Source organism: Lepus europaeus, chromosome 7 (genome assembly GCF_033115175.1).
Source record: "Lepus europaeus isolate LE1 chromosome 7, mLepTim1.pri, whole genome shotgun sequence".
Classification (NCBI taxonomy): domain Eukaryota; kingdom Metazoa; phylum Chordata; class Mammalia; order Lagomorpha; family Leporidae; genus Lepus; species Lepus europaeus.
Window position 1 is genome coordinate 57,333,867 of NC_084833.1, and position 12,636 is coordinate 57,346,502.

At 38.1% G+C, this 12,636-nt stretch overlaps 1 protein-coding gene across 1 annotated transcript; it reads left to right on the plus strand.

Annotated features, from left to right (window-relative positions):
- Positions 1-11,697: 11,697 nt before the first annotated feature.
- Positions 11,698-12,636, plus strand: LOC133764455 (olfactory receptor 5P80). Its single transcript, XM_062198130.1, has one exon. It carries the CDS (start codon positions 11,698-11,700, stop codon positions 12,634-12,636), a length of 939 nt encoding a protein of 312 aa, XP_062054114.1.

Genomic DNA, 12,636 nt, shown 5'->3' on the forward strand with positions numbered 1-12,636 from the left:
TGTTGGGAGGGCCTTTATTACTGTTTCAATTTCTGTGTCAGTTATGGGTCTGTTTAGGTTTTCTATGTCTTCCTGGCTCAATTTAGGGAGGTTGTATGTGTCCAGGAATCTGTCCATTTCTGCTAGATTTCCCTGTTTGTTGGCATGCAAGTCCTTGTAGTAATTTCTGATAATTCTTTTTATTTCTGTGGTGTCTGTTGTTACATTTCCATTTTCATTTCTGATCCTATTGATTTGGGTCTTTTCTTTTTTTAGTTAGTTGGGCCAATGGGGTGTCAATTTTATTTTTTCAAAAAACCAGCTCCTTGTTTGGCTGATTTTTTGTAATTATTTTTTTGGATTCAATCCTGTTGATTTCTTCTCTGATTTTAATTATTTCTCTTCTCTAATAGATTTGGATCTGGTTTGCTGCAGATTTTCTGGATCCTTGAGATGACTTGAAAGCTCATCTATTTGGTGCCTCTCCAATTTCTTGATGTAGGCACCTATTGATATAAACTTTCCTCTTAACACTGCTTTTGCTGTATCATATAGGTTTCGGTATGTTGTGCTGTTATCTTTATTTACTTCCAGAAAATTTTTGAATTCTCTTTTGATTTCTTCTATGACCCATTGTTCATTCAGGAGCATGTTGTTCAATCTCCTTGTGTTTGCACGTGCTCTGGGGATTCCCGAGTTGCTAATTTCCAATTTCATTCCTTTATGGTCTGAGAAGCTGCATGGCATGATTCTAATTCTTTTGAATTTGCTGAGACTTGCTTTATGGCCTAGTATGTGGTCAATCCTATAGAAGGTTCCATGTACTGCTGAGAGGAATGTAAATTCTTTTTGTGTAGGATGAAAAGTTCTGTAGATATCTGTTAGATCCATTTGGGCTATAGTGTCATTTAAATCTACTGTCTCCTTGTTGATCTTCTGTCCTGTTGATCTAACTCTGAGAGTGGAGTATTGAAGTCCCCCAGTACTGTTGTATTGGGGTCTAAGTCTCCCTTTAAGTCCCTTAACAAGCCTTTTAAATAAACCAGTGCCTTGTAATTAGGTGCATATACATTGATAATCATTAAATCTTCCTGTTGAATGGATCCCTTAATCATTAAATAGTGCCCCTCTTTGTCTCTCCTAACAGTTTTTGTGGTAAAGTTTATGTTATCTGATATTAGGATGGCTACGCCTGCTCTTTTTTCATTTCTGTTGGCATGGTATATCTTTTTCCAGCCTTTCACTTTCAGTCTGTATGCATCTTTGTTAGAAAGATGTGTTTCTTGTAAGCAGCAAATAGATGGGTTTTGTTCCTCAACCCAATCAGTCAATCGGTGTCTTTTAACTGGACAGTTCAGGCCATTAACGTTCAATGTGACTATTGAGAAGGAGTAACTTTGCCCTGCCATTTGTCAAAGATATTTTCTAATATATGCTTTGAGCTTCCTGTGATCTTTTGCTGTTAGGTTTCCTTCCTTTACCTTCTTTCATATTGATGACCATGTTTCTGTGTGTAACACATCTTTAAGCATCTTTTGCAGGGCTGGACGAGTGGCGACAAATTCTTTCAATTTCTGTTTGCTGTGAAAGGTCTTTATTTCTCCTTCATTCACAAATGAGAGCTTTGCAGGATATAATATTCTGGGCTGGCAGTTTTTCTCTCTTAGTACCTGGGCTATGTCTCACCATTCCCTTCTAGCTTGTAGGGTTTCTGATGAGAAGTCTGCTGTGAGTCTAATTGGAGATCCTCTGAGAGTAATCTGGTGTTTCTCTCTTGCACATTTTAGAATATTTTCTTTATGTTTCACTGTGGTGAGTTTGATTACGACGTGTCGTGGTGAGGATCTCTTTTGGTCATGTTTATTAGGGGTTCTATAAGCTTCCTGAAAAGGATGTCTCTGTCCTTCTCCACACCTGGGAAATTTTCTGCTAGTATCTCACTGAAAATGCCTTCTAATCCTTTCTCCCTCTCCATGCCTTCAGGAACTCCTAGAACCCGAAGGTTGGGTTTTTTAATAGTATCCTGTAGATTCCCAACAATATTTTTTAGATTTCTGATTTCCTCTTCTTTTCTTTGGTTTGCCTGTTTCCTTTCCTGTTCTCTGTCTTCTAAGTCCGATATTCTCTCTTCTGCTTCACCCATTCTGTTTTTAAGGCTCTCTAATGTGTTTGTCATTTGATCTATTGAATTCTTCATTTGATTTCTCATTATGATTTCTCGTCACTATCACAGTTTCATGTTCTACTAGTTGTTTCATTTCATTTTGATTCCTCCTTAATATTTCATTTTTGCGACAGAAATTTTCTATCTTGTCCATTAAGGATTTCTGTAGTTCAAGAATTTTTTTTTGAGAACTTCTTAATGTTCTTATCAATTGAGATCCACCTCTTGCATTTCTTCTATCACATCATCTTCATAATCTTGAATTGGGGTGTCTTTTTCATTTGGGGATATCATAGTGTCTTCCTTGCTCTTGTTACCTCGATTTCTACATTTATTTGGCATATTGGAGATATTCTTTGGTTCCTTCACTGTGGTGCTTTTTCTCGTAATACTATGACTCTAGATTAAGTGGACTGTCTGCTTTCGGTGGAGCCTTAGAGGCTTGAGATGGGTGTGGCCTGAGAGCTCTGTTTGGTTCTTCAGGGTTAAGGGTGTGCCACAGGTGACTCACCTAGATTGTCTCTCACTGGGTTGCCAAGGATACCGTTTGTGTACTCGGTGAGTTCTCTCGTTCCCCCTCAGATTTTCACAGTCTCAGTTCGTTAGTTCCACACACTTTCACTAGATCCTAAATTCTCTCTTCTTTTTAAATGTAGGTATTTATTGTCATAAATTTACCTCTTAGTATTGCTTTTACTGCATCCTATAAGCTTTGGTATGTTATTTTTTGTTTTCATTTTTCTTGGGATATTTTCTGAATTCTTTTCTTGATTCCTGCTTTGATCAGTTTATTTAATAATAACTTCCATATAATTGTGGGTTTCCCAGTTTTACTTCTTTTTTTAAAGATTTTATTTATTTATTTGATAGGTAGAATTACAGACAGTGAGAAAGCGAGAGACAGAGAGAAAGGTCTTCCATTGGTTCACTCCCCAAATGGCTGCAACAGCTGGACCTGTGCCGATCCAAAGCCAGGAGCCAGGAGCTTCCTCCTGGTTTCCCACGTGGCCACAGGGGCCCAAGGACCTGGGCTATCTTCCACTGCCTTCTACACAGAGGGGCCACAGCAGAGAGCTGGACTGGAAGAGGAGCAACCAGGACTAGAACTGGTGCCCATATGGGATGCCGGCGCCCCAGGCGGAGGATTAACCAAGTGAGCCACAGTGCCAGCTCCAGTTTTACTTATGTTACTTGCTGTGATTCAACATGATTTATTCAGTAGAAACTTCCATATGCACTTGAAAATACATATTTTTGTGGAATTTTCTGCATATGGCTGTTAGGAATACTTGGTCTGTAATGTTCTTCAAGACTGCGATTTTCTGAGCACATATATTTATAATATATTCCTGATGAATGTACCCTTTTATCAGTACATACGGACCTGTTTTGTTTCTTGTAACAGTTTTCAATTTAAAGTTTCATGCAAATGCAGCTATCCCTGCTTTCTTTTGGTTACTATTTGCATGGAATATTGTTTTCCATTCCTTCATTTTCAGTCTGTTTGTGCCTTTAAAACATAAAGCAAATCTACTGAGGAAAGCATACGGTTATTTTTTTAAAAAAATTATTTCAGTAACTCTAGGCCTTTTGAGATTTTTATTCATTTATGTTTGCAGTAATTGATGATAATTTGTTATTGTCATTTTGTTAATTATTTTCTCTTTCATGATTTTTTGTCCCTCTTTTCCTCTGGTGCTGTATTTCTTTGTATATGTTGTGTTTTTGTAGTGATATTCTTTCATTCCTGTTTCTTCTACTTTTGTGTATCTTCATAGGTGTTTTCCACGAGGTTTACATACAACATCCTAAAGTTATAAATCTATTTTAAGCTGATAATAACTTAACTTTAATTGCATACAAATCTGTACACTTTCTCCATTCTTAATGTCTCCTGCAAGTGTATGGTATGTCCATTAGTGTTCTGGATAGTGTAGGACAGAAACTGGCCCCTCAAGCAGCTCACTTAAAGAACAGGAGGTTGCATGCATGCTGCAATCTCTGTACCCCCGAGCAAGAAGTTACAGGATGTGATGATCTTTGTCAAACTGAGATGTGCTGGACTGGGAGAAGGGCCAACAGGGTAAAGTGAAATTTCTCTCCTTGTGTTTCAATCAGGTGTTCTTGGCTTTTGCATGTCTAGGGTACTGTAACTTAAGTGGATTCTGGATTTCTCATAAAGACATTTTGATCCATATACTTTTACATAGATGATTCTGTGGGAAACTAAGGACTGAGACTTCTTTCTGTATAATTTTTGACATTACTCCCATTACTCCTCCATTCCTATCAGAAAGGAGTCATGTGGAACAGATAATAGGTAAATTTAAAATTTTGCCCAGGGATTATGTTAACTTCACAGACACCTTTGCCATAATGTAACTACACAATACTAGCTAGAGGATATACAATGTACTTAAAACAGTTCAAAAGGAGAGAAGAAGAGAGGGATATCTTCCATCCACTGGTTCACTCTCCAAATGGCCTAAATGGCCACAGATATGCTAGGCTGAAGCCAGCATTCAGGAACATTATCCAGGTTTCCTAGAACTTGGGCCATCCTCTGCTGCTTTCCCAGGCACATTAGCAGGGAGCTGGATCAGAAGTGCAGCAGCTGTGACTTGAATCGTTGCCCATATGGGATGCTGGCACTGAAGATGGCAGCTTAACCTGCTCTGCCACACCACTGGCCCGAATCCTCCACTCTTTGTTTTAGTTAGTTAGATCTATCTATCTATCTATTTGAAAGTCAGAGCTATATATAGAGAGGAAGAGACAGAGAGTGAGGTCTCCATTTGCTGGTTCACTCCCCAGATGGCCGTAATATCTGGGAGCCAAAGCATGTGTGCCATCATTAGCTGCTTTTCTCAGAGCACTAGCAGGGAGCTGGATCAGAAGTGGAGTGCCCAGGACAGAATTACCTGCTATGCCACAAGGTTGCCCCTCCACTCCATTTCTGATTCTGCTTCCTACTAATGCATATCCCGGCAGGCATTAGGTAATGGCTCAAGTGGCTGGATGCTTTGCACTGAAGCAAATTCAAATATTGTTCTGGTGTACTGGTTTTAATTTGGCACAGCCCTGGTTGTTGCTCAACACTGGGGAGTGAACCAGTGGATAGAAAATCTCAAACTTTCAAATGAAATGAGAATAAAATTTGAAAAATGTCTCAAAGGTCTTGAAAATGCAATTAAAAGATAAGCTTATTTGATGCAAAAATTTGGAGACTCATCATTTTTTAAAAGATTTATTTATTTTATTTCAAAGGCAGAGTTACAGAGAGGTGGTTAGAGAGAGAGAGGGAGGGAGAGAGAAAGAGAAAGAAAGATGTCTTCCATCTGCTAGTTCACTCCCCAAAGGCCACACTGGCTTGAGCTGGGCCAATTCTAAGCCAGGAGTCAGGAGCTTCTTCTGGGTCTCCATGCAGGTGTAGGGGCCCAAGGACTTGAGGCATCCTCTAATGCTTTCCCATCCCATAGCAGAGAGCTGGATTGGAAGTGAAACAGCCAGGACTTGAACTGGCACACATATGTGACGAAGAATCCTTGAAATTGGACTCACTCAACTGTAGTTTTCAGTTTCCAAGTAAGTGTGATGTTCAGCCAATGTTGAAAATAACACGAGAGTGATTCTCAAAGTTTAGCAGGTACCAAAAACATATGGAGGGTTAGCTAAAATGCCAATACTATTTTATTTCTTAGATGATAGCAAAATAAAAGGAACTGGGTAACACTGTGTTAAGTGAAATTAGCTAAACACACAAAGTAAAAAGCTGCATGTTATCCCCTATGATTGGAAGCTAAGAAAAATTTACCTGAATGTAGAGTAGTGATTCTAGAGGCTAGAAAGGGTAGGTATGAGAGGGGAAAGAGGAGGGTTTGATATTGGGTACCAAAACATTGACAGAAGGAATAACTTTGAGTGTTCCATAGCACAGAGGGATGGCTATAGTGCATCTTTAACACAGTTTATAGTTCATGAAGAACTGAAAGAGAGGGATCTGAAGTTTCAAAGAGTAAAGGAACAGTACCTGGGGCAGACTCAGGAGAAGGCCATGAAGCCAAGAAGACAAGGGACTGAGATACCTTGCCTGACTTGACATCCTGCACATTTACTTCTCTAAATGAAAACTGAAGCAACATTTCAACCTCTGCGCCTCTATCATGTTGGATGTACAAACAGAAACAGTGTGCAGTTTAACAGAAAATTGCAATGGTAAAGATGCCCTTATTGTAAAGAGTTACAAAATATTTCAGGGTCATCAGAATAATGAAAAACAGAAAAATATCAAAAGACAGCAGAACATAAACCCAAAGAAATAAATCTGCAGAGATATCACAAGAGGCTGTAAATTTAAAGATATATAATTAATACTTTTAGTGATTCAAAAGAAAGTGCTATATAAACAAAGCAAGAACAAATGGTTATTATGAAACATTAACACAAAGTTATTAGAAAACTGGAGACATTGGAAATGAAAAACATAAGAATACATTATGGGCTTGCTTTAAAAGCTGAACATATAGAGAAATCTACCAAGTGCAGGATTTAAATTGAAAGAATTTGTTACCACTTGTCCAGCCTTACAAAAGATTCTTAAGGATGTGCTACGCACAGAAACACAGAAAGACAGCTATCATTATGGAAGAATGTGAACACAGAAAATTCCCCAGTAAAAGTACAAAAGAAATCCAAAGTAATAGGAATATTTATGGAAAAATGGCAGGGTCAAGTCGTTACTTATTTGGCTGGCTGAATGGATTAAAAAGAAGACCCATGAATTTGTTGCCTACAAGAAACACACCTCACCAACAAAGAAACATGAAGTCTAAAAATGAAAGCACAGAAAAAGTTATTACATGCTATTGGAAAGCAAAAATGAAAGGCATAACCCAAAAACTGTTAAAAGAGATGAAGAAGGGCAGTATGTAATGATTAAAGGATCCATTCCACAGGAAGATAGACTATAATACATGTATATGCACCCAATGCCAGGGTGCTTGGCTATTTAAAACAAATATTAATGGATCCAAAAAGAGACATACACTCCAATACAATAGTAATGGGAGACTTGCAGAATCCAATTTCATAAATGGAAAGATCAACTATATAGAAAATCAACAAAAAAATAAAGGAGCTAATAAACACTATGAACCAAATGGACCTAACTGATACCTACAGAACCTTTCATCTCACAGTTAATAGGATACATATTCTTCTCACAGTTCACAGAACTTTCTCTAGGACAGACCATATGCTAGGCCATAAAGCAAGTCTCAGCAAATTAAAAAAAATCATACCATTCATTTTTTTCTGATGAGAATGGAATGAAACCAGAATTAACAACTCAAGAATCTCAAGAACATATGCAAAAACATGAAGACTGAACAACATACTCTTGAATAAACAGTGAATCATAGAAGAAATCAAAGAGAAGTAAAAATATTTCTGTTGTATTCAAATGAATACAACAATACAACCTATCAAAATGTAAGGGATACAGAAAAACAGTGTTAAGAGGGAATTTTATACCAGTTGGGGCCTACATCAAGAAATTGGAAAGGCACCAAATTTTTGAGTGATCAATGCATCTCAAGGACCTAGAAAAACAACCACAAACCAATCCCAAAATTAGTAGGAAGAAAGAAATAATTAAAATTAGAAATAAACAAAATTTAAATAAAAATACAAAAGATCAGTAAAATGAAGTTGTTTTTTTTTTGAAAAAATAAACAAATTGATACACTAATGGTCCAACTAACAAAGAAAGAGGGAGAAGACATACATCAGTAGAATCAGAGATAAAAATGGAAATGTAACAACATATACAACAGAAATAAGGAATCCTCAGGAATTACTACCAAGAGTTATATGCGAACAAATCAAAAAATCTAGAAGAAATGGAAAGATTTCTGGACACAGAAAATTTACCAAAATTGAGTCATGAATATATAGAAAACCTACACAGACCAATAACCAAGATGAGATTTAATCTGTAAGAAAGACCCTCCCAACACAGAAAATCCCACGACTAGGTGGCTGTACTGCTGAATTCTACCAAACTTTTGAAGAACTAATTATAATTCTTCTCAAGCTATTCAGAACATGTGAACGGAAGAGAATCCTCAAAACTCCTTTCATGAAGCCAGAATCATCCTAATTCCTAAACTAGAAAGAGAAAAAACAGAGAAAGAGAATATAGACCAATAACTCTGATGAACATAGATGCAAACAAAATGCTAGCTAATTGAACACAACAGCACCTCAGAAAGACCATTCACCATGCATGTAAGTGGAAGCCATTATACTTAGTGAACTAAACCAGTCCTAAAAAGTCAGATATCATATGTTTTCCCTGATCTGCAGTAACTAATAGGGTACTTAAAATGTAATGAGTTGGAGTGAAACTGACATTTTGAGATCTGATGATTGTTTACAGCCCTTGTCTCCAGTGTTGAATAAAATAGTTTTTTTTTCTTCATACTTTTTGTTGAGCTCTTTACTTAGTGTAGGGTTAATCTTATGAGTATAAAGTAAACTGAAAATAGATATTTGTAAAAATTAAGAGTGGGAATAGGAGATGGAGGAGAATAAAAGGTGGGAGTGTAGCCATAGAGAGGGTAGGGTGGGATGTATAACTATATTCCTAAATCTGTACAAATGAAATACATGAAATTTTTATACCTTACAAAATTAAGAAAATATGATATAGATAGGTTTAAGGTAAGAAAAGAAAATATATAGCACATACATAGTAATCAAAGAATAGGAGTGTCTGTATCAGAGTAGCTTTAAGCAAAGGAAATTACTAGAAATACCAAGGGACATTATGCAATGATAAAATTCCTAAAATGCAGACCTGTGTTGTGGTGTAGTAGGCAAAGCTGCCAGCTGCAAGGCTAGTATCTCATATGGGCACTGGTTTGTGTCCCAGCTGCTCTACAGCTGACCCAGCTCACTGCATGTAGTCTGGGAAAAGCAATGGAAGATGGCCCACGTGCTTGGGCCAGTGTACTCACATAGAAGACCTGGAAGAAGTTCCTGGATCCTGACTTTGGCCAGGCCCAGCCTTGGTCACTGTATCCATCTGGGTATTGAACCAGTAGATGAAAAATTTTGCTCTCTACCTTTGTCTCTCCCTCCCTCTCTATAGCTGACCTTAAAATAAATTAATAAACCTTTTAAAAAAATTCCTGAAATGATGAACTATAGAAATGGAGATCATACTAGATGTTGCTAGAAGTTGAGGAGAGAATGAAGATGAGTGGGAAGTAGTGGTTATAAACGGGTAACATGTGGGGCCGGCACCGTGGGTCACTTGGTTAATCCTCTGCCTTGAGGTGCCGGTATCCCATATGGGCATCGGGTTCTAGTCCCGGTTGCTCCTTTTCCAGTCCAGCTCTCTGCTGTGGCCCGGGAGGGCAGTGGAGGATGGCCCAGGTGCTTGGGCTCTGCACCCGCATGGGAGACCAGGAAGAAGCACCTGGCTCCTGGCTTTGGATCTGCACAGCGCCGGCCGTGGCGGCCATTTGGCGAGTGAACCAACGGAAGGAAGACCTTTCTTTCTCTCTCTCTGTCTATAACTCTGTCAAATAAAAAAAAAAGGGGGGGGGGGAACATGTATACATGTACTAAAATATCATGCTTTACCTCATATAGATAGATGCAATTATTGTCTGTCAATTTAGAATAATTTAAAAGGTTAACATTAAAAGGGCACATCCTTGTCATGATGTAAATGTTCTGTATCTGTCAATATACTGGCTGTAGAGGCCATCATTATGGTTCAGTAGGTAAGCTGCCACTGTGATGCCAGAATCCCATATGAGCTGGCTGGGAGTCCTGGATGCTCCACTTCCTGTACACCTCCACTAATGGATCTGGGAAAGCAGCAGAAGATGGTCCCAGTGCTTGGGCCCCTGGTCACCCATGTAGGAGTCCTGGGTTAAGTTTCTAGTTCCTGGTTTTGGCTTGGCTCATCCCTGGCTGTTGTGGCCATTTGGGGAGTAAACCAGCAGATGGAAGATCTCTCTTTCTCTCACTTTTCTCTCTTCCCCTCTATAACTGTGCCTTTTAAATAAACAAATCTTTAAAAAGTACATACTAGACATAAAATTATACTTTATTTTGGCAAGATATTACCATTAGGAAAATCCAGGTAAAGTGGGATCACTTTGTATTATTACCTACAATTGCATGTGAATCTAAAATTATCTCAAAAAGATTTAATTAAAGGTGGCACTATCTAGAAATATTCAAAAACACAAGTATCACTTTTTTGAGGAAGATTTGCTTTTCAACTGAAATTATACTTAGTATACTGTACACTTGTGTACTCTTGTGAATTCCAATACACTTAGAATGTTCTAGCAATCCATTAAAGGTTTTTATTTAAAACACTCTTATTATACACACAAAAGCATACTCAAAAATGTTCTTAGACAATGTGTATTATTTGACCAAGTGTACCCATAATTTTCACTGTCCTGAAGGGCTTTCAGTCTTTGTAAACAAGTGATGCACTCAAGGGGCTATATCCCAAAAGACTGTATGTCTTATAAACATAGCCATACCTTACACTGACACTTATCTGGCATTTGTCCTTAATGTTCAAGTACATGCACCTACAGGTAAAAATTTTCCTTACAATGATCTAAGAAAGCTTGCTTCTCATATTTATATTGAAGTTATTTCAAATCAATTGTTCTACATCCATTTACTTCTATGAATGGCTGGTATTATTATGTACATTATGTGATTTAAAACAAGATAATTTGAGATTGCTTCTAAAGGAATGAACGGCTTTTGTTAATTGTGTAAGATACTAAAGATCACCCCTGACAAAGCTAGAATCTCATTACAGGCCTGTATAGCTCAAAGGTCATGGAATTTCTGTTCAGCATGTTGACTGCATGCCATAATGATGCTCATACCCATTCTGATTTTGTGCCATATACTTGTATTTGCTTTACAAGTTTATATATTCATTCAGCCTGCAGTCCATGCCTATTTAACAATGTTCTTATCTCTGTACCATACAAAGATAAGGAAGCTAGAATCTTAAGTTCAACACCTTAATTCATGATGTTTATAATAGTGTTATTGCTCAGTTAACTCACATATAGCATTATTGAAGCTTGGCTGTTAAGAATTAAAATTTAACAATGTGGCTAGCTGAGCACAGGGATGTCAATAACTGGGTGTGTGTATGTTCAGTGTATTTGACACCACATTCTTGAAGGGAAAAAAACTGTCTCACATTTTAGATTTTATCTATTCCTCAAAATTTACCTCACCTAACATGTTTCAAACATGAGTTGACTGTATCAAATTTTAAAAAGTAGTTTTTGTAATATTCCTGCCTATCCATCACAGAACATCTATATTATACAGTTCTTACATGAGGTATTATATGAAAGTATTTCTCCTCAAATTTGCAAATGTGTGCCTTATGTTTTGTGATTTTTATTGTCTTGCTAGTATGCAAGTAATACTGTTTTACTCAATTTTAACACCACTTGTTTTGCTTTCAGTGAACCTCATTCTCAATAGAGATGGGGACTGGAAACTACACAACAATGACAGAGTTCATTCTATTGGGGTTAACAGAAGATACCACAGTTTGTGCAATTTTATTTATTGTGTTTCTTGGGATCTATGTGGTCACCTTACTGGGCAATGTCAGCATAATCATGTTAATCAGAAGCAGCCCTCAGCTTCATACTCCAATGTACCTTTTCCTCAGCCATCTGGCCTTTGTAGACATTGGGTACTCTTCATCAGTCACACCAGTCATGCTTATGGGTTTCCTCAGGAAAGGAACTTTAATCCCTGTTGCTGGTTGTGTAGCCCAACTCTGTTCTGTGGTGACATTTGGGACAGCTGAGTGCTTCTTGCTAGCTGCCATGGCCTATGATCGCTATGTAGCCATCTGCTCACCCCTGCTCTACAACACCCACATGTCCCCTAGAATCTGCATTTTCTTAGTGGGCATGTCCTACCTAGGTGGGTGTGGGAATGCTTGGACATTCACTGGCTGTCTGTTAAGTCTGTCCTTCTGTGGGCCAAATAAAGTCAATCACTTTTTCTGCGACTATTCACCACTTTTAAAGATTTCTTGTTCTCACGATTTTATTTCTGAAATTGTTCCAGCCATCTCATCGGGCTCCATCATCGTGATCACAGTGTTTATCATTGCTCTCTCTTATGTCTACATCCTTTTTTCAATCCTGAAGATGCGCTCTAGAGAGGGGCGGCACAAGGCCTTCTCCACCTGCACCTCCCACCTCACTGCAGTCACTCTGTTCTATGGGACCATTACATTCATTTATGTGATGCCCAAATCCAGCTACTCAACTGACCAGAACAAAGTGGTATCTGTGTTCTACACAGTAGTGATCCCCATGTTGAACCCCCTCATCTACAGTCTCAGGAACAAGGAGGTTAAAGAGGCTGTGAGGAAACTGATGGCTAGGACCCACTGGAGATCATAA

Excerpts from the sequence above, each read along its gene's own strand:
- LOC133764455 (XM_062198130.1), top strand. The coding sequence starts at position 11,698 with ATGGGGACTGGAAACTACACAACAATGACAGAGTTCATTCTATTGGGG.